General features: G+C 37.7%; 1 protein-coding gene across 8 annotated transcripts in view; it reads left to right on the top strand.

The window, feature by feature from the left end:
- Positions 1–23,047, top strand: part of CAST (calpastatin) — a 122,751-nt gene that overhangs the window by 67,582 nt on the left and 32,122 nt on the right. For 4 of the 8 annotated variants that reach the window (XM_078153115.1, XM_078153111.1, XM_078153113.1 and 1 more), the window contains 14 exons: positions 889–948; positions 3,360–3,425; positions 4,093–4,134; positions 5,544–5,600; positions 5,719–5,835; positions 10,415–10,483; positions 12,376–12,474; positions 15,475–15,555; positions 15,772–15,810; positions 16,790–16,879; positions 17,015–17,107; positions 19,969–20,079; positions 21,005–21,088; positions 22,134–22,181. In XM_078153115.1, the coding sequence (XP_078009241.1) occupies positions 889–948; positions 3,360–3,425; positions 4,093–4,134; positions 5,544–5,600; positions 5,719–5,835; positions 10,415–10,483; positions 12,376–12,474; positions 15,475–15,555; positions 15,772–15,810; positions 16,790–16,879; positions 17,015–17,107; positions 19,969–20,079; positions 21,005–21,088; positions 22,134–22,181 (1,056 nt within the window). The remainder of the gene's footprint in view (positions 1–888; positions 949–3,359; positions 3,426–4,092; positions 4,135–5,543; positions 5,601–5,718; positions 5,836–10,414; positions 10,484–12,375; positions 12,475–15,474; positions 15,556–15,771; positions 15,811–16,789; positions 16,880–17,014; positions 17,108–19,968; positions 20,080–21,004; positions 21,089–22,133; positions 22,182–23,047) is intronic. The other 4 variants (XM_078153112.1, XM_078153117.1, XM_078153114.1 and 1 more) reach the window with 2 other exon arrangements.

Below are 23,047 nucleotides of genomic sequence, written 5' to 3'. Positions count from 1 at the left end.
ATAATTAGGAACTATGCCCAAAGGGCTATAAAACTGTGTATACCCTTTGACCCAACAACACCACTACTAGATCTGTATCTCAAAGACATTAAAAAGAAAGGAAAAGAAAAAGGATCTATGTGTACAAAAATATTTGTAACAGCTCTTTTTGTGGTGGCAAAAATCTGGAAACTGTAGAGCTGTCCATCAATTGGGGAATGGCTAAACAAGTTGTGATATGTGATTGTGATGGAATATTATTGTGCTGTAAGAAATGATGAACAGGATTCTTTCAAAAAAAAACCTGGATAGACTTACATAAACTGATGTAAAGCGAAGTGAGCAGAACCAGTAGTACAGTGTACACAGTAATAGCAATATCGTGCAATGATCAATTGCGAATGCCTTTAGCTATCCTCAGCAATACAATGATCTAAGACAGTTCCAAAGGACTCATGATAAAAAATGCTTTCCATCTCCAGAGGAAGAACTGGTCGAGTGTGAATGCAAATTGAAGCATACTTTTTTAAACTTTCTCTATTTTTATTGGGGTTTTTTGGTCTGTTTTCTTTCACAACATGACTAATTTGGAAATATGTTATGCATGACTACACTTGTATAGCCTATATCAAATTGCTTGCCTTCTCAGTGAGGTGGGAGAGGTGAGAGGGAGGGAAAGAATTTGGAACTCAAAAAAATTTTAAAACAAATGTTAAAAAATTTTATATGGAATTAGAAAAAATAAAATATTTGAAATTTTTATTTTCATTGCTGAACTGCTGTGGGCACTGATGCTCCAGATCCCATGAGGCTAATTAGAAAGAAAGGATATGGTTATGAAAGAAATGAGGGAAAATGTGGGGTTTAATTTAAAGAAAGCGTTGGTCATATTATTGCCTTTCTTTCCAGGCATCTACTTCCTTTCCTGCCTCAACCAGTACTCTCAGTATGAATCCCACAGAAACCAAGGTATGTGACAGCCTTTGGGAATTAATCCACTTTAACTTGGCTTAAACTTTTGTGCATGTGTTTGGAAAAGCATGGAATGATAATTGTTATCAAATGGTTTTATATTTCTTTGTGCGATTAGGTAACTTAAGTTATAGAAGCCACTTCCTGATTCATAGGTACCTTTTGGAAATCCAGCTTTTCCTGATATTAGAACAAATTTTCAAATATCAGTTACCTAACCCAGAGGTGTCAAACACCCCGCGACTGACCCCCACAACACTCCTGAATGGAGGCCAAACTAGACTAAAATGTAATTGGGAAATATTTAACAAAAAAAAATTTTTTTTAAGTTGGGCAGTGGGAGTTAAGTGACTTGCCCAGGATCACACAGCTAGTAAGTGTTATGTGTCTGAGGCCGGATTTGAACTCAGGTCCTCCTGAATCCAGAGCCAGTGCTCTATTCACTGCGCCACCTAGCTGCCTCTATATTTAACAAAATTAATGAAAATGTAATAAAACATAGATAACATTACATTTGAAAACTAAGTCAATATGAAGGTCACAGGAATCCTTGTATGTGGAGAAGTGGTAAGCCCATGAGCCATGATGGCTCCATGGATTTTAAATTTCACCATACCGAAGCCTTTGTACAGAGGGGTTGTTTCTCTAGGGGAGGCAAAAATGCTTGTTGAAATGAATTATACATTGCAAAATACAATAAATAGGCATCTAATTAATAGCCAATCAAACTTCTTTGCATATAACAAACTATGCAAACAAAAATTATGACCACCTACCAGTGCAGCCTTATACTTGTGAAATGCACATATTAATCTGCAATCATTATCTGACATTTATTAGCTCTGTAACCTTTGGCAATTCACCTTACTGGACCTCAGTTTCTTCATCTATAAAATGAGGAAACTGGATTAGATGGCATCTAAGATCTCTTCTTGTTCAGTAGGTGTTGCAACAAGTATTTTTAAATGCCTGGCACATAGTAGGTACTCAATAAATATGGATTGAATCAAAATGTACACCCTTAAAGAACTTAAACACTGAGTTAAACTTGGCTTATTTTATTCCTAAACCAACAAACCAATAAATTATACTTGCAGAAACCAAAATAAAGACTAAGGCATGAAGAAGAAATCATTACTGAATGTGCTGTTTGAGTGGATCCAAAGTACAGACTTTTTTCTGTTTTCTTTAAAATGTGCCTTTGAACACGGCATGTTTTTTGGGTTTTTTTGGTTGCCTCTCCTAGAGAAACAATCTTTCTGTACAAAGGCTTTGGTATGCTGAGTGACTCATCATTATGCAAGTTATTGGGCCTCTCTCAATATTACAGTGTCAGACAAAATGTCCTATTGTTCTGTGTTCTAGGTAGAGGATAAGCTATAAAAATTTTAAAAAAGGTAGTGCTTGGGTGTAGAATATTTCAACATCTGTCTTCTCAAAACGATAAGCATATAATCAGCAATGGTGACAGATGGGAAGGGTAGTTATAAACTCCAAAATATTTAGTCTTCTATAATGTAAATTTCGTGAGGGTAGAGAACCCATTTTGACTAAACTTTCAGTCTCCTATAATGTCTATCAATAAATATTTATTTCATTGTTGTTCAGCCATTTCAGTTGTGTCTGACTCTTCATGATCCCATTTGGGGTTTTCTTGGCAAAGACACTGGAGTGGTTCACCATTTCCTTCTCCAGCTTATTTTACAAATGAGGAAACAGAGGCAAACAAGGTTAAGTGACTTGCTCAGGGTCACACAGCTAATAAGTGTCTGAGGTCAGATTTGAGCTCAGGTCTTCCTGACTCCATGCCCAGCACTCTATCAACCACATCACCTAGCTGCCCTGGTCACCTGAATGACTGCAGAACAAATGGGCAAATAAGTAAACCTCTCTGAACCTCTAGCAGTTCCTCAAAACACATAGTTGTCAGTGCATTGCAATGTGCTTTAGTAGAGAGAACTTATGAAACTTTAAAAATAAAATACATTAAAATTGTGTTGATAGAAACTTGGAATACTATTGAAGGTCCCTATAGATTTGCTGATAACCACATAATTAATTCTTGGAATCATAGATGTAAACAATGTCCATAAAACAGCTACACAAAAGTAGAGATTCTTTTTCCAGTGAAGAAATCGGCTAATTTTGCCGTTAGCAAAGAGTAAAGGGGTCTTCTGAAATTTTTGCTAGAGTTATTTGATTTTAAATTAAGTTCTCCTTTTGGAATATATATGCATATGTATATATGCATATATATATATGTACACATATTTATATATGTATACAAACATTATATATATGCACACACACACACAGAAGCATGAAAGTTAATAGTCCAATTACGTTTTTGCCCTTTTCTATACTTAAAGCATTCTTTTTGAAGCCCTGATAAATATATATTGTAATAGCAGTCTACTCCAATCAAACAGACCAAAGGACTACATTACCATGACAAGAAAAGGAAAAATCCCCAGGTGACATGCGGCTCATCTTATTTCTCTGTCTCTGTGAGTCTGTGACACCACGGGCACACTTTACTAATGATCACTTTTTCTGGTCAGCACATGCTAATATTTCAAGATCACCAGTTTTAATAAAGAACTAGGCACCAGCCTGCAATTTCTCTTTGGCATCAGAAATATTTTGCCACTACAGTTAACTTCTCTTATTTTCTCTATTCTGTCATGCATTTCATGATTTTAAACCATCAGCTAAAATTCAAGGTGAGTACATTGTACACGGATCAAAAAGTCGGTTTTGCTTCAATGGCAGCAGAACACATAGAAGCACCTTGACCTCGGAGGTTGGGAACTGTGGTTGGTTACTTACTTATTATCCATTGATGATATTTGACAATGAGGCAATAATAATGTGGCATAAAACATTTGAAAAACTCTTAAGAAGAGTGCTTGAAATGCATAGGGGAAAAAAGGTAGATTGTAAAATATCACTTAGAAAAGTGAAGGAGGACTATCAGGGTTTTAAATACAATTTTTATGATTTCAATCAATGTTATTTTTAGAAGTTAGAGAGATACCAGTGTTTCTGTATTCTTGCTCTTTTAAGTACAATTCTCTGAGGAAAACGCTATGGTGGTCTTTATAAACTTTTAAAATTACTTGTGTTTATTTCTGACATTAGGCTAAAAAGACAAAAACTGAGGAAAAATCACAGTCAACCAAGGTATGGGGTTTATTTATTTATTTTTATGTTGTCCCATGCTTCTTCTTATTACAAAGAATCATAGATGGCAAAATAACTAGCAGCGGAAAGATATGGAACCAGAAATCAGAAGATAAGGGTTTTCAATTCATCTCTGCCACTTGCTAGCCATGTACTCTTGGGCAATTAAGTTTACCTCTCTCTAGGCCTGGGTGACCTCATCTATAGAATGAGATAGTTGGACTAGACAATTTCTAAAGTCCCTTGCAACTCTAATATTCTGCAAGTAATGGCACTGTATTATTGTTTTGTACATCTCTATTGTGTAGAGAAGTACATGAAGCCTTGGCACTGAAACATGTTGGTTGTGTGACCTTGGGAAAGTCACTTTCCCTCTCAGTGGTCTACACAACTCTCTGACTATAAGTTGCAAAAAGGTGACCAGTTTCAGAGAATGTGCCAACCTGAGATGGTAGAGAGAGCCTCCTCTCCTTGTAATTCCTGATGTCAATGAATCGCAATTCCAGTCCCTATTCTTTAATGTGTAACTGTTGCTAAAATGAAAATGTGATAGTTCGTAGAAGAAAATTAAAAGAACAACAGTTTATTTTGTTCAAATCCAACTTTTAGGCTTTGGGTGTGTAGTTTTAAGAGGAAAACGAGGTGAGAGGCATAAAGAATATGGGAAAGGGGCAGAAAGGGAGCAATGGCGGATATCGAGGGATAGAAGTGAAGAATGAATTGGCTCTTTGGGGAGAGCATCTGTATCACTTTAAGCAGAAGAGACTGGTCCAGCATAGCAATCAGGTGGATCTGGATCAGTTACTGGAAATGAGTCTCTAGGGATAAGACTTTCTTTTGTTGTTATCACCAATTACCAATCAGGTAATCGAGTCAGATCTATCAGAATGCATTGTGAAACCCAGGAAGGAGAGGAGGAATGTTTAGTTTCATTCCCTGAAGTTTCAGAAACTCTCTCCTGCAGACTTGCAAGTGGATCAGGTCACCACCTCCCCCCACCCCCACCTCCACCTCCTAGATGTGTCTACAGTGCCAGAACATCCCAATGAAAAGTAAAAAATAAACCATCACCTAAATGCTTACAACATCAACATGCTGGCTAGTGTGATGGTTTAGAAATGGATTTCTTTGTTTACTTTTCATCTGGACTCTTGGCATTCTGCAAACTGGCCACATTATAGGCATATGGTTTGAAGTACTGACCCAAGAATGTGCAACTTTTTGTTGCAACTGTGTGCTTTTTGAAAGCCAAGTAGTAGAAGCTGAAAACTTTAATGATGCTTTTCCCAAGAGGAACTGAACATTTGGATCTAGCCCTTTGTTCTCTTGCCACCTCAATAGCCTAAAACCACTGTTTCATTGCCCGTGGGCTTCAGTTAAATATTTTCTGTACCTCTTGAAATTGGCAGGCTACTGAGCCTCATGGGAAAGATGCTCATGAAGAAAAGGCAAAGGGGGACGGAAAGGTGAGTACCCCCAATTTGGTTTTGCTCTTATGTGTCTCCTTGCCCCACGTGGAAGAATCCATCAATCTTGCGATTTAAACTATATTATTTGATAATATATTTGTTTCTATGCTTGTAGCAAAAAAGCCCTTCTAAGCAGTTGTTGGCTGCAGAAACTAAGGATTCTATTGATGGAAAAGAGAGCCGCAAACCCTCTGACCAACCGACACCAGAGAAACTGACAGAAGGCCCCCAGGTAAAACCTATGGGATAGAAAATTCCGCAGTGGGCCTGGAAAAGAGAAGAATAACCTACATCCACACAGAGGGGCAGAACTTTTCAGTCAGTCTGTCTGCAGTGTTGAGTATGTTGAGCCCTCACGTGCTGCTACAGTAGCTTTGCTCTCTTCCGGGGTGACTTAGTTGGGGAACTTGGTACCTCTAAGAGCGCCTGCCCAGGAGTACAGAGGTAACAAATAGGCCAAGGGGTACTTCCTCCAAACTTTCCCTTATCCTCCTGAGAAGTGGCCAAGATGACTTTACTGTAGAGGCAGATGAAGATGTGAGAGAACAAATCTATAAAGAATTGAAACAGTTTCATAATAACTATCTAGTAAATACATACTTTGAGACAGCTAGATGGCTCGTTGGATGGAGTTGGGAGGATGTGAGTTCAAATCTGGCCTCATATGCTTACTAGCTGTGTGGCCCTAAGCAAGTCACTTAACCTCTATTTGACTTAATCTGATGGAGAAGGAAATGGCAAACCACTCCAGTATCTTTGCCAAGAAAACTCCGTATGGGGTCAGGACGAGTCAGACATGACTGAACAACAAAAATAAACACATACTTTTCCTCTTCCACTTCTTCCTCTAACCCCAAGGCCTAGGCTACTTTAAAATCAAAGATATCAAAAAGACTCATAAGATGAACCTCAGAGGCCATTAAATCCATTTTACAGATGAGGAAACTGAGGCAAAGAAAGATTGAATGACTTACCCAGACTCACACAGATAGTGTCTATGTTAGGATTTGAAAGCAGATATTCCTGACTCCAGATCTGTGCCTATTACACCATGCTGAGTTTTAAGTCTTATTACAAAAGAAATAGGAAAATGAGCTGATAGGTTATACAAGCACATAAATAAATGTTATAACTCTATGAAGTAGGAGAAATAACAACTAGATAACTTTTTTTGCTTAGGAGCTTTTTTTTTTGCGTAAGTATGTGGACTTTATTTATTCACCTGCTTGGTACGGGGGTCCCCAAAGTCTGAGTTCAGTTTTAAACTTTAATAGCTTAAAGCTAAACTAAAATTTAAGTTCCAAGGTATTAAAACTTAAAACTGAACTAAGCCTCTTAGGACACCCTATATAGTGCCTGGTGCTAGTGCCATGTGTACATGTCAACTCCAGAGATTATTTGATAATATCAGTGAAAGTGAGTTAGGGGCTATTGGTGAGGTTTAATTCAACATACACATATTAAGCATCTATTATCATCAGCCTCTGTGGCAGGCACTAAGAATATATAGGTGAAATCTGACCACATCCCTGTCTACAAGAAGCTTACAATTATAGTAAAGAAGTTAAGATTTCTACAAATAATCCCTGGATGACAAGGTTGTCAGGAAGCATGATATAAATGTTGTGTTGTTGTTGTTCAGTCATTTTTCAGTCATGTCCAACTCTTCATGACCCCATTTAGGGTTTTCTTGGCAAAGATATTGGAATGGTTTGCCATTTCCTTCTCCAGATCATTTTACAGATGAGGAACTGAGGCAAACAGGGTTAAATGACTTGCCCAAGATCACACAGCTAGTAAGTGTCTGAGGCCAGATTTGAACTTGGGAAACTGAGTCTTCCTCACTCTAGACTCAAAGCTCTATCCACAGCACCACGTAGCTGCTCCTAAATGGGAGTTTTTTGTTACCCTTAGACATATTTCAAAATAAGTGCTATGAGAAAATTGAGAAGACAGCTCCCTTTTCACTGGATGTTTGTAAAATAGGTATTGAAGAAGATAAAACAGTAGGCAAAGGTAGGGTGGATTCAAAGGGAAGGAAAACTATTCCAGGCCTAGGGAGAGCAGCACATATAAATGTATGGAAATGGAGGAAGGCAGGACAAAACAAGGCGACAGAGAATGTCTAGTCTGGCTGGAATATAGAGTTTCTGAAGAGAAATACTGAGATAAGGCTAGGAAAAATAGGTTAGAGGCAGATTGCCAAGGGCCTTGAGTTCTAGATCTAATGAGTTTTATCATTTCCATTTCGTATCCTTTGAGGAGCCACCAAATTAAGGATTTTTGAGCTTGTGAGGGGCATGATGATACTGGTGCTTTAGGAAGATGACGTGGGGGGTGCAGCTAGGTGGTACAGTGGATAGAGCTCTGGCCTTGGAGTCAGAAGGACCTGAGTTCAAATGTGACCTCAGACACTTGACACTTAATAGCTGTGTGACCCTGGGCAAGTCACTTAACCCCATTACCTAACCAAAAAAAAGAAAAAAAAAAAGGAAGATGACATTGGCAGCAATGAGAGAGAATCTAGAGGAAGCAGATCAGTTAGAACTTTCATAATAGTCCAGTCAAGACATGGCTAGGTCTTAAACTAAGGTGGCAGCAATGGCAGTGAAGAAGAGGTGACTGATGTAAGAGATTCAGGGATCAAGAAGGAGGACTTAGAAATTGAGTGTGCTTTGAAATCCTACGGAATTGAAACAGCTACAGTCTCAGAATGTATCATTTGCAGATGTGTAATCTTCTAAAATTTTTATCTCAACCTTCAGACTAAGTCACCTAGCAAGTCTCTGGCTAGTGATGTGATTAACTATTGTGGTGGGTTCTATAGTTGCAACGTCTGGTAAACTATATTATGAGGCAAATAACCACAGGCTAACATAAGTCACTGTGAGCCTGTATGTCTCACATCTGTTTTTCAGATATTAACATTCATTAGAGATTCTTCCCTCTATCCCTCACTTTTGTGCTTTATGCTTAACTATCTCTTCAAGGTAATTTCAGAGGGATTTATCAAATATTATTATCCCATTCAAATAACTTGAGGTCAAAATTAAAATTTCATTCCATAAAGCCAAATGAATGTTTACTTTTCTTTATAGAACTTTCATATCACCTAAATGCAATGCACTTAAATGCACCTTTTTTTTTATTGGAAAGCAAAGCTGAGAAATGTATGTAAAATTTTTAGTTCTGTTTTCAACAGTCTTTAAACTTTGCAAAAAAAAAAAGTCAGGATCTAGAAAGATCTAAACAGTTTAGAACAATGAATTGAACCAAATAAGATGAAATTTAATAGAGATAAATGTGAAATCCTATACTTAAGTTTAACAATCAATGTTATAAATGCAGGATGGACAATGGTAGCTTTTTCACAGCTTCCGTAAAAGATGACCTAGGGGTCTTAATGGATCAACTAAGATCTAAGTATAAATCAACAATAGGACATGACAGCCAAAAAAGCCAGTGTTGTCCTAGGCTACCTTGAAGGACACAATATCCTAGTTGAGGGAGTCGGAACCCCTCTGCCATGTTCTGCCCTGGTCAGGCCACATCTACAGTCTTATGTTCAGTTCTAGGCATCACATATTCAGAAAGACAGTGATGAGCTGGATCATGTCCAGAAAAGGGTGAGTAGGATTGTAAGAAAACCAGAGAAAATGCTATGTGATAATAAGTTGAAGAAACTGAGGCGCTTTTGCCTGAATAAGAAAATTCTAAAGAGAGGAGGGACCCACAGCTGTCTTCAAGTATTAATGGGGTCCTCATTTGGAAAAGGGAAAACTTGTTCTACTTAAAGGGAAGAGTTAAGAGTAGTCAGTGGAACCTGCCAAGAGTTGTGGGGAGTTTTGTTTAGTTTTGTTTTTGCTTTATGTAAGGAAAGATTTCCTAACAATTGGAGCCACCCAGGAGTTGACTGCCTTCAGAAGTAGTGGCTTCCTCTTTACTAGAAGTCTCCAAGTAGACACTTGAATCATTTGTTGGGGCTGTTGTAGAGAGGGCTCTCAGGCAGACACGTGATGAATTCTTGATCATATGAATTATAGTATCTAAAGGAGTTCAGACAGAATGTTCTAAATGAAAACACCAGAATCTTGGATTAACTCTATTTAATGTTTAGCCATGGCCCGGCAACTTATTCATTAGATTCTTTGAGGAACTACATTGCAAATTAAGCCTTTAATATAATAAGAGGTAAAAATATGGATTTTCTGTTTATGGAAATTTAACAATACAGAGCAGTTGTGGAGTTTGCAGATAATTGACACATCTCCAAAATTCTGAGGAATGACTTGAACTTCTGGAAGCTCTAATTAGGAATTAACATACAAGTTTGTGGTGGTGAGATGAGGGGCACGGGGGTTAGAGGAAGAAGAATGGCTCAGGGAGATTCTCTACTATAAAGTTTGACCCCAAATGAAAATGAAGAATATGCCACACATTCATGTATGTTCATAATACATGGACAGCCCACTTAGGATTGATTTCGAAATTTAAGCAGATTAGATTGTAATCCTAAAGAAAGCCAGGGTCTTTCACTGAAAATTAAACCTTAATTAAGAAGGTAAGGAAAAGCTGTGAATTCTTGCTTGCCTTGGTTTGTGCCAGAATTTAAGGGCAAGTCAACTTCTGTGTGCCTCAATTTCTTGTCTTGGTTAAAAGAAAATTAGCTAGTAATAAGTACTTGAGTGATATGAAAAATTGTGAACCATTTTATGACTATGTAAGGCTGTTTCATTTTAAAACACTTAGAACAGATAGACATTTATTAATTTTTGCATACTTTAATGGTTTTTCTTTTTTTTTTTTTTTAGAACAAAGAAGATAAATCCCTACCTCTATCTGCACCAGTAAAAGCTGAGTCCAGTAAACCTTCGGAAAAGGTAAGAGGACAACAGTAGATTCTCACATAGAGCATTTATTCATATTTTCATGTTGTTTTCCCCAATCTGATGTGATTACTTAGTTTTATAGGTCCTAGTAGTAAATATATTCTTTGGGAGTAATTAAGAACATCTAAGGATTTAACTAAAGTAATAAATTAATACTTTCAGGCCAATGTATTAGTGAACTGAAAGTGTTGGTGTTCTTTCTTAAACATTAAACATATCTGAAAGTCACTTTAATTTTTTATTGGGTCTGTAGTTTCATTTGTATAGAGAATTGTTAAATTATTAAGTATAAGTATAGCTCCAATTTACTATATATGCATATGTAGTAAATCCATATATAGTAAATACATATAATGTATGTATGTATATGATAAATTGGAGCTATACATACATTTCTATATATATAGATATACTTATATACATATATATAGTAAATATTATACCATTCAAATAGCTTAAAGTTGAATTAAAATTTCATTCAGCAAGCTAAAAAAGCTGAACATGTCCCATCCCCCTCCCACCCTGCTCTCTTCCCCCTGCCCTTAGACTGTGAGGTCCTTGAGAGCAGAGTCGGATTTTTGTCTTATTTTGGATCCCCAGAACTTAACCTGGTGCTTTATAGTAGGTGCTTAATAAATGGTTTTGACTTAATTGAGGCACTCCACTGGGGAAATCCCCTCTACCAATACAGATTAGCACCTGCTTCAAAATATGTAGTTTTAAAGATTTACTTCTCCCCTCAACACACACAGTCTGTAATTCTGGGTAAGTCACTTAACCCCTCTGTGCCCCAGGCTGCTCTCATAAGACTTTTCATGGGTCATATTTGATTTTTTTTTCACATTCAGTGTCAAGCTTACTGACGTCATGAGATAAATGTGACTTGGAGTCTAGAGAATTTGAAACCCACCCCTTACATTTACTGGCTGAGTGACCATGGGAAAGTCACAGTTTATTTGAGCCTGAGTTTTTTTGTCTATCAAACTGAGATGATGATAACTATAATACCCACTTTCACAGGGATGTTGTTATGATCAGATGGAGATAATGCATGTAAAAAGCTTCACAAACATAAAGTGCTTTATAAGCATCAGCTAGTAGCAGTCATCGCTGTTGGAGTAGTAACAGTATGACAGAATCACCAAATTTAAAAGTTTGTTGGGACCTTCAGGGCTATGAAAATCCATGACGTACCCAACAAGTACTCGTCCAGCCTCTGTTTGCATCCCTCCAAGGAGGGAAAATTCACCCCTCTTAAGATAGCCCGTTCCACTTTTGGATGGATCTCACCATTAGGAAGTTTTTCCTAATATCAAACCTAAATTCATCTCTTTGCAACTTCTTTTTTTTAAATTTTTATTTAGTTTATTTTTAAATTATGGAATAAAACAAACATTTCCATGACATAGTAGAATAAAAAAGATACTATGTTATGGAAATGCTTGTTCTGTTCTAATCCCCCTTCCACATGATATCCCTTCAGATACTTGAAAACCTGCCTGTACTCAGTCTTCTCTTCTCCAGGGTACATATGCCTGATTCTCTCAGTCAGTCTTCATATGTCATGGACCCAAGGCCCTTCACCACCATTCTGTGTGCCCTCCTCTGCATACTCTCCTCTTGGAGAGATCTTGGGCCGCATGAAGAAGACTAGAGCTTCTGGAAAGAGAGAAGTGGTAGTCCCACTACGCTCTGGCCTCCTTAGACCTCATCTAGAATACCGTGTGCAGTAGTGAGACTTTAAGTGTATGATTCCATTGTGAAGTGTTCATTGCTAAGGAACACTCAATATTCAGTTGTTTCCCTATATTGTGGATCAAAATTCAAACATCTGTCCATTTGCTCTCCAGTGATATTTATTGAATTATTTTTTTCTTTTTCAGAGTTCCTTAGATGATGCTTTAGATGACTTAATAGACACATTAGGAGGACCTGAAGAAAATAAACCTGAAAGTCCAAAATATACAGGACCTCCCGTTTCGGTACAGTATTTGTTATTTGTTTAAAAGTAGCGCAGTGAATTGGTTCACCAAATGAGAAACAAATCTATTGTAATGATATATTAAAGCAATCAAGAGACAGCACCACAGAGTGAATAGAAGGATGGCTGAGGAGTTAGGCCTGGACTCAATCTAACACAGATTAGCTTTGTGACCATAGACAGCGCACTTAACCTCTCCCTGTCCAAGGCAGCTCTCTAAAAATCTGAACTGCAAACAAGTGGCTGGGTCTGCATTAGCAAATGGAGATGTCACACCAAGGGTTCCCTATGTTGATGAAATTACAGAACTAGTCCATGTAAAATTATGATAAAGTGTCATATAAATGTAAACTGAGACTTTTCTCAAAACAACATTTAAGGTGAGTGGTAGAAATAATATTATCCATAGGAAATTGAGACTCAGAGATAAAGTGATATACCAAAGGTCAGAGCGGGTAAGGTAGGTAAATAAAGCATTTAGAGGCCACTAGAGGTATGTAAATAGAAGACTTGGAATCAGGAAGGTTTGCTTTTGAATCCTGCCTCAGATACCGAGTGTGACCCTGAGCAAGTAATTTAAGCTCTCTCAGCCTCAGTTTCCCCATCTGTAAAGTGGAGATAATAATGGCCCTTACATGACAGGGTTGTTGTAGGATCAAATTAGACACAATATACAGAGTGTTTTGCAAATCTTAAAGTGTTGTACGGCAGCAAAGTGGTACAGTCAGTAGAGCGCTGGGCCTGGAGTCCAGAAGACCCAAGTTCAAATGTATCTTCAGATACTGTGACTTGGGCAAGTCACTTAAATTCAGTCTGCCTCAGTTTCCTCAACTGTAAATAGGAATAATAATAACACCTACCTCACAAGATTGCTGTGAAGATCAAATAAGATAATATTTGTAAAAAGCTCTTAGCACAATGTCTGACACATAGTAGGTTCTATACTTACATGACATTTACTTATTCCCTTCCCCTTTTCTTCCCCTATGTAAATGTTCGCTGTTAGCTACTTGGAGCTCTAAGTCAGGTTTTTCTCACTCTAAATCTAGAATGTTTTCTACTATGCCACAGATAAGAACATACGTCTTGGTTATTTGATTCTATGCAGAATGATGTCAGCAAGTATAACAACTCATAATTATGTGGGGAATAGAAAATACTCTACTCTTACTATTAAAATCACTCAACAAATCCTTGTCAATCCCCTTAATTGTGCAAGATGCTGCACTACTGGGAAGGGAAAGGGAATATGCATTCACATAGTGCCTGCTATGGACCGGGCACTGTGCTAAGCACTTTACAAATATCATTTCATTGGATCCTTACATTGTCCTCATTTTAGAACTGAGGAAACAGAGATGAAGTGACTTACCCAGGGTCATATAACTTTTAAGTATTTGAGCCTGGATTTGAACCCAGGCCTTTTTGACTCTAGCCCCAATGCTCTATCCACTGTACCATCTAGCTTCCAGACTGGTTGGTTGGTGCTCACCAACAAGCATAATTTTATTGGAGAAGCATTTGTTAAGTTCTTATTATATGGAAGGAATTGGGTCAAGTTCCAGGGATGCAAAGGCAAAACAAGCATTTGCTGTGTGTATTTTCAGTGTTTACCGAGGTATTTGGAATAATCCTTTACTAGAACAGGTTGAATTGTAAGATCCTTCCTGATGGCACCCTAGTTCAGAGACCACTGTCCCTATGACTTCTGTAAACCTATGCCACTATGACAGAATCCCATACCCTCACTCAGCCCTGGGCTTCCTTCCCTTGGGTCTTGGGGCATCATAAGCCTGACTGAACTGACTGGAGCGGGAAGGGACTATTAACATAGTCATGGTTATGGTTTTGTTAATTGCAAAGTAAATAATTATTTTAAAAGTCTCTGTGCTTGCTCTGATTTTGGTTTGTTTGTTTTATTTTTCATTTATTTCCTAAGGATGAAAAAACTTTTTGTTAAATTAGTTTTTGGTACAGCTTACTTTTATATGTTTGTGGTAATGATGTTAAAATAGCATTCAAGTCCAAATAAAAACTGGAGTTTGTTTGTTTTTTGAAGCTGGGGAAGAATGTAGTGATTTTATACCTTCTTTGCAGTGAAGTATAGTATTTGGACTGTAAAAGCATCATATATTTCCATATCTCATTTTTAAAATAGCTTTCATGGAAGATTGTACTTCATCCAGTAAGCAGGGTTTAAGTTTATTGAGTCAATTTTAAGGAAGAATAAGGTCGCAGCATTTATAGGAACATAGTGTGATGAAGGAGCTTCGCTTTGTCCAGTACCCAGACAGACTGACTGTCTAAGCTTCAGTTTGGAAGGAACATAAGGCACATAGCAGGTGCTTAATAAATACTTATTGACTTGACTATATTTTTCTAAGGCATTCAAGTCAACACAGATTTATTTAAACACCTATGTATAAGATACTGTGATAGGATCTGGGAATACTGGAACAAAAACCACAGAGGTGCTGATTTCATAGAGTTTATATTCTCCTAAACCACAGTATTATAGAATTTGTTGTTTTTGCATTTATAAAACTTATGTATAAATGTATGTGTATATATACATGTACGTATACATATATATTATTTAACTACATGAATATTCTGTTAAAGAATTAGTGTGTAACCTCTCTACTTGGTACAGTGCCTAACACATAGTGCTTAAATGTTATTGACTCAATTTCATGTAGTTGTGCATTAACATTCCAGGGGTTGGGGAAGACAAGCATTTATCAAGTGCCTGCTATGTGCCAGACAATGGAGTGTTTTATTAGTATCTTATTTGATCCTCATAACTTTTAGCTACTTATATATGTGCTATGAGTTGTCCAAGTTTAATGTAATTATTATTTAAAGTCTCAGTTTCTACCTAGATTGTAGATAATCTTACAGCAACTTCATGTCTTGGTAACGTATAGGGCTTCAGTTTCAGTAGGTTCCTTTAGTGTTTTCAACTAATTAAATTATATCTGTATTTTTGTAAATATTTCAGGAATCACTTTCTTCCACTTACATAGAGGAGTTGGGCAAAAGGGAAAGTACAATTCCACCAGAATACAGAAAGCTATTGGAAGTAAGTAGGATGAACATATGAACATTTCATATTTCCTAGAGTTAAGTGTGCATCACTGTTAATTTTTTTTTTAATTTAGAAAGTGTGATTAAAAAATGTAAAACAAATCTTCATTCAACAGTAAACCTGTTAGGTGCTGTATTTTGTAAAGCATTAACAATCTCATTTTGGCATGGAATAACTTTTTCATCATCCCCAAATTAACATTTCTTTCAGAGTCATGAAGGGGCAGCTGCAGGTCCACCAGACACTGAGGTAAGTTTAGATGACTACCTTATAAGATAAAAGAAAGGAAGGAAGGAAGGAAAGGAGAGAGGAAATAAAGAAAGAAAGGAAATAAAGGAAGGAAGAGAGAAAGAGAAAATCTCAAGCTTCTAAGGAATCTTACTCCTACATACTGAAAATGTGGTTGATTGATTTTTTTTGTATATTTCCCACGGGAAGAAAAACAGCATAAAAACATTTAGATGATTGTGAGTCAGAAGTCTGCAAGGAAAAGCTTCTTTAGAAATATGAGAAATCTAAAGGAAGAATTCAGTGCTCTATTAGTAGGGGTCATAATTATTGCCCACTTACTTTTTGGACCAGCCTTTGCTGATCATGGGTTTTCTTGATACCTCCGTTATTTCTTGAAGGCCAGTCATCATTGGTGACCTGTGGTTGCCTGCTTACCACCCCTCATGCAGAGATACTGCAGCATCCCTCCTGCTACATACAGTTTTAATTATTCAGAGATTATATTGTTCCATATATGCCTCATAAGATCACTGGGAGAATACTGGTGTTGAAAAGATGACCATTTTTGACAGCTGGCAGCTTAGGTTCATTGAGAGCATGGTGTAATTTTCCAAATGAGACCTAGCCTTTTCTCTTCTTCTTATTCAATTCTGGATTCAGGCCATTGTCAGTCTCTAAAATTTAAGAGATATGTAAGCTGCTAAAATGAGCCACCCATCTAGCTGCATGGCCTAGTCTGGCCTATGTGCATTGGTATCCACAGATTATTTGAAGACCTAGGAGAATGCTCCAGCACACAAGGGAAGGGAGCATGCATATGGAGGATTTATGGAGGGACTAAGGCTTATGAGTTAGTTACATTTTGCACCAGTGGATCAAATTGATTCCATCATGAATCCATTGTAGTAGCAGCCCCTTGCTACGTGTGAAATAACCTGTCATTGAACTTGAATGCTTCATCCATGCTGCGTGCCATTCATAGTGCCTTTTCATCTAGAAACCAATGGGAGAAGATGAAGCTATCGATTCCCTGTCATCAGACTTCACTTGTAGTTCTGCAGCTCCAGGCAAGGCAACAGATAAAGAGGTATTATTCTCCATAGTATTTGGCTAGAAATATTATTTATGACTTTTTAAAAAATGCTTGGTGGTTCTGGTCAACAGTGTTAATGTCCAAAGTGTTCCTCATGTGAAAGTTTGGATTTGGGTCTTTCTCTTTCAGAAAACTGCAGAAGGAGAAGTTTTAAAAGCTCAATCGGTAGACCTAGTCAAAAGTGCCGTTCCTCCAGATGAGAAGAAACAAAGGATAGAAGAGGTATCCACATTTCTTCCTTAGGAAACTAACCTAGTTCTATCTGAGAATAATCGTTAACTTTTCTGTGACCTCCCTTGATTGGGCAGATTTGAACTATGTTCTATAAAGTATAACATGTCTCTTCCCACTTGTGTACTGGGCAAATAAAACTGACTGGAGCCATGTTTATCTGTATCCAACAAGAAGCAATACGGTAAAGTGGAAAGAACCCAAGGAGTCACAAGATGTGGGTTCAAATCCAGGTTTTTCTGGATAGAATAGTTCTCTGTCTTTGAGAATGTCATTTGCTATAAAATTAGTAGATCTTTAGCTAATTTGATAAGAGGGAGGAAAATAAAATTGTTAAAATTAACAAAAAGAACCAGGTAAAATTGTGGTATATGGAGAAAAATAAAGAGAATTTTCAGAAATGAGAGCTGAAAAGAGATGGAGAATTATCTGCAAAACGATAAAATACCCAAATTAGCAGAATGTGAAATAAAGATCTCTTAAGAATCCAATTTCAGAAAATAAAAAATTAACCAAAACTAGATGGATTCATAATTTCATCAAATGTTTAAATAATAATTAATAGTCATACTACACAAATTGTTCTCAAAAATTGGGAAAGTCACTTAGCTCCTCTGTACCTCAGTTTCCCTATATGTAAAATGAAATTGGATTTGGATAATCTCTGAAGTTTCTTCCAGATGTAAGATCCTATACACACAGGTAGGCTTTACACATATATAAGAAGGGCTTATGTCAACTTGTATCATTTTGGTCACCTTTCAGTTAAAAATAAGATTGTTGAACAATTCCTTCCTGCTCTGCATTTTGTATTAATGTATCATATATACTTGTCTTCCTCCAAATCATCTTGCACCTACTTTGTATATATTTTGTATATCCTTATTTATATTTTGTGTGTATATATGTGTGTGTATGTGTGTATGTGTGTATATATATATGTGCACACACAAACACACACACACACACACACACACACACACACACACACACACACCCCTGTAATCTCCTCCAATAAGCTCTTTTAGGAAAAAAACTATTTTAAGCTTTTTGTCTTTCTATCCCCAGTGCTTACCAGAAATCCTGGCACATAATGGACATTTAATAAATTCCTGTTCATTGACTCACATTTATGGTGTTCTGAGAGAGAGCTCACACGTTCTCCTTTGAACCCCTCACTGTTGTGAGACAGGAGGTAGGAAAATCCAACCATGTTAAGAGCTGGGAGGAGCCTTAGAGATCAGCAGTCAGTCAAGCAACACCCCTTTCCTCTTCATAATGCTTAATCAGCTTGATTCAAGTGGACATTACAGCACTGTTAAGCTCTTCTTCCCCTCTTAAAAACAAGAATATTCACTTCCTTCTCTTACGAACTGTGTTGTGCCTGGAGAGCCTGCCATGCGTGTCCCATGTGGCAGCCGGCAGCATAACATCATGGAGTCGTTCCTCAAAGTTCTTGTCCAGCCTCCCATCACTTCCATATAAAGGAAAGTTTGTTTGTTTTTATCTGAATGGCTAGTGTGACAATAATGGACACCACACCCCTGCTAGGCAGTGTTCCAGCAACAGCTGGGATGAGGCTGCCAAGAAAAAATGAGTTGGCCTTTCTAAATCCCTCTGTGCATCTGGGGAAGCTGGCAGGTGAAGACATTTTTCAGAGGACATTAAAACCGTGGCCCAGAGAAATGATACTTAGGTGTTGTAAAGGCATAGCAGGAGAGCTAGATAGCAGTGATAACTTAGAATTTGTAGGTTGAAAAAACAATTCAATTTATTGGAAATAACAAGCAATGAAAAATGTTTTCAAGCTTCCTAAGGAAAAAGGAAATATCATCATCAATTGTTACCACAGGCCAATTATAACCAGTATCTCTAGTGTCCTATTCATGCTTTTCCACACATTTCAGAATCACAAAATTTTAGAGCTGGAAGGCAGAGACCCCACTGGCCATTCAGTACAACTCACTTAAAACGGATTCTTTTCACTGTGACCTACTCCAGAAATAATCATCCTGCCTCTGCTTGGAAATCTCGAAGGAGAAGGAACCCATTGCCTCATGAGTCACCCCATTCTAGTTTGAGATAGGAAGTTTTTCTTAACATCCAGCCTCACGTCAACTTTTTGTAATTTCTCTCCAAAACTTGTTGTTCTGCCGTCAGGGGCATGACAGCCCTTAAGAAAGTTGAAAACATTTAAGTCCCTTTTTTTCAAGCCCCATTTCTTTAACCCAGTCTCATGTGGCATGGACTCCAGGCCCTTCACCATCTTAGTTGCATTTCTTTGGGTAAGCTCTGGTTTATTCATGTCCTTCTTAAACTATGGCTGCAGAAATGAACACAGTACCCCAGATGTGGTCTGACCAAGGTAGATTATGAGACGATCAGCATCTTGTTCCTGGAAGCTATGTCCTTCTTAATATAACCAATATTGAATTATCTTTTTTTTTCCTGCCATATCACACTGCTGACTCACATTTGGCAATTACAGTCAGTCCACCAAGCTTTTTTCCCCATCCATCATTCGGCTTAGTGTCCAGTGAAGTGCCCTTCCTGATGCCCCCTATCCCACAAAACATTACCTTAAGGTACATTTGACAGAAAGCAGGGTAATAGATTTGGAACTGGGAAGGTCCTCGGAGATCACCTCATCCAACCCTTTCATTTTATATCTAGATGAAGAAACCGGGGCTCCGAGAGGTGACAAGACTGACCTGAGGTCACAGATGTAGTAAATGGCAGAGAACGGATAAGTTCCTCTGATTGCTAGCCCAGTGTCCTTTCTATTATGCTACTGTGATTTGTAAACATTTACTTATAAATTAAAGAGTTTTCTCCTCTTATTCTCAAAATAGTTGTACTCAGAGACAGCCTCCAAACAAGCCCTAGATGATCTTTGTGAAACACTTGGCACCCCAGAAGCTGAGCCTGAGATAGATACAAGTTCCTATAAAGAAGTTGATGAGGTATTGTGCATGCTACCATTGGACAATCTTGCATTGTTTTGCTTCTCTGAAGTCTTGTTTTAGTTTTTCTTTTGGCTGAGGTTAAAAGTGAGCTAGTAATGTTTTCCTTCATTTACTAATTGGGAGAGTTAAAGAAAATTAGAAATTTGTTGTTATGTAATCAGTGACTGAGAAGGATATTTATAAATCTAGCCCTTAAATTTGAAAACAAGCTTGATTTTGGTTCAGAGAAATTTCAAGCGGACCCCAAGTAAACGACTGAATAACATAACAACGAGGAGCAATAGAAGGGGATAGATGGGAGAAGATGGGGAAGTCTGGCATTTAAACTGTGGAGAGAGATGCTGATGATTTTGCAGCCTTAGCAACAGTATTATTCAGGTATTGTGGGTCATAACTGCAAAACACTTTCCATATATGTTGGCAGCTGTGTGGAGAATGCACGAGTGGGAAGCCACCCCGGGCAAGGAGATCAGTTAGGAGGCCATTGAGTCTGAGTGAGAGGAGATAAGGAACTGAAAGAGGGTGATTGCTGCATTAGTGGAGGAAAGGGGATGGATGCAAGAGATGTTAAAATCCTCTGGAAATGTTATCCTTAGATGCTATTTTTTTTAAGACCAAACAACAGGAATTCTCTGAAAAATTCAATGCCCCTTTGGATAATTTAGGTGCAGCTCAGCCACTCACCTTGTCTGGGCACTCGATATTCTGAACTAGAGATTAGTTTTATGAAAGCTGCTACCATTCTGGAGGAATTTTTCTTTCTCCTTTTATATATTAATATAGAAATAGTCATGGAGTGTATGTGACTTCATTTAGCTGATGTGTGCTGAGTGCCTCGTTTATTTAGGATATTGTTTTACTGCATTGGCTAAATGAGTTATATTAAAGTTACCCTACTGCTTGTTTTCTGCTCGTTCATCAGGCAAAATCCAGAGAAGAAAGACTAAAGAAGTGTGGCGAGCGTGAGGATACCCTGCCAGTCGACTACCAGTTAAAACCAGCAACGGTAATGTCCTAGGGTACTAGACACCATTAGATACGTGTCCCTAGTATGTGTGTGCTACTGAACATCTTGTCCCATAGGCAAGAGTCAGATTAGGTTAACCCCATTTTATATCACTTTCACAGGTCTGTTCATATTTCTTTCTATCCATACTTGTAATTTTGTGGAAACAATAGTTAGCCAAATGATTGGCTTTCAGGCAATATTAACAACTGCTCTTCAAGGTAACATGTCATCAGCCCTGCCAGCCTGATAATATTCTGGGCATTAAGCACTGTACTAAATTTGTGAATTGCTCCTCTTCATTCCTTGGAAGATCAGATTTACTGGGTCACTACACAGCTTTATAGTAGAAGATGGAATCACTATCCTTGGCCTGCAGGGAAAAGCAAATTTCTATAGCTAATTTAAAAATTTCCTTTTGAAATAATACAAATAGTCATTATTTGGAAAATAAACACTTATGCTTGCTAAAGAACTCGCTTATGTTGGGGCAGCTAGATGGCACAGTAGATAGAACACTGGCCTTGGAGTCAGGAAGACCTGAGTTCAAATTCGGTCTCAGACACTTGACATTTACTACCTATGTGACCTTGGGCAAGTCACTTAACCCTGATTACTTTGCCAAAAAAAAAAAAGAGAGAGAGAGAATTTGCTTGTTTTGTGTGAATTTGGCACACCCATTTTATGGTAAAGTAATTGAAATCAATATTGGTTTTATAAAACCAGTAAAACCAAATGGCCCTGATTCTTTTTCCTCATGTCTGAGGTCTTACATCTCTCATCTTTTGCAAAGTTCTGCGTAGTTATCTTTAGGGTACCACCAGTTTATACACAAATTATATTTTGTGGCAGTGTCATAAACTTCCTCTTTTCTATAGCATCCTGTTAGACTGATCAATTTTAAATTTAAATTAGCTGCAGTACAATCAAACCTGCTACCACACATATCTATAACCTTGCTTTTAGCCATGAGCTGTCTAAAGAAGGCAAAATTGTCTGAACAGTAATATAACAAAACAAAAACCATTTTCCATTTTATTTGCAGGATAAAGATGGGAAACCTCTATTGCCAAAGCCTGAAGAAAAACCTAAGGTTAGAGAATACTCTCAAACTATTTTTTCTTCCAACAAAATGTTGAGTGTAAGTTGAGAATTCCTCACACTCCAGGTATTATCTATATAGTTTGACATCTATGTCACATCAATGTATCGTGAAGGCAGCACTGGGCCAGGAATCCACAGTTAGTGTTCTCATCTTTAATGTGGAGACCTGTCAGAGAGAACTTAGTCATGTCATTATCTTTAGAACTTTATAACATGTTATTAACCTTTTATTTACCTAATCATAGGTAAGATAGTTAGGTTGACCCCATTTTATATCACTTTCACAAGTCTGTTCATATTTCTTTATATCCATATCTGTAATTGTGTGGAAATAAGTCAGTCGGCCAAATAATTAAGCCCTAGCCATGTGCCAGCCATCATGCAGGGTGCTGGGGGCAACCAGTCTCTACTCTTAACGATCTTACACTCTATCAAATGAAAAAAAAGTACACATATAAATAAGTACAAAGTATATTCCAGGCAAATGTCATGTAATAGGTCAGACAGAAAGGTGGTGGAGTAGAGCATCAGGAAAGGCTTCCTGTAAGAAATGACACATGAGCTGAGTTTTGAAGGGAGCCAGGAATCCTAATAGAAGGAGCTGAGACAAGCAGTACATTCCTGGCAGCAGGGAGATCCTGTGTTAAGGCATGAAATGTTGTCTATGAGCAACAGCAATTAGGCCAATTGTATTTGTTACCAGGAGGCAGCTAGGTGATTGATGCAGTGGGTAGAGTGCCAGGCCTAGAGTCAGGAAGATTCGTCTTCCTTAGATGCTTACTAGCTGTGTGACCTTGGGCAAGTCACTTAAATGTTTGCCTCAGTTTTCTCATCTGAAAAATGAGCTGGAGAAGG

Source organism: Phascolarctos cinereus, unplaced genomic scaffold (assembly GCF_003287225.1).
Source record: "Phascolarctos cinereus isolate Bilbo 61053 unplaced genomic scaffold, phaCin_HiC Scaffold_4;HRSCAF=312, whole genome shotgun sequence".
NCBI lineage: Eukaryota > Metazoa > Chordata > Mammalia > Diprotodontia > Phascolarctidae > Phascolarctos > Phascolarctos cinereus.
Note: the sequence above shows the minus strand (reverse complement) of the source record. Positions and strands in the feature narration are given on the sequence as shown.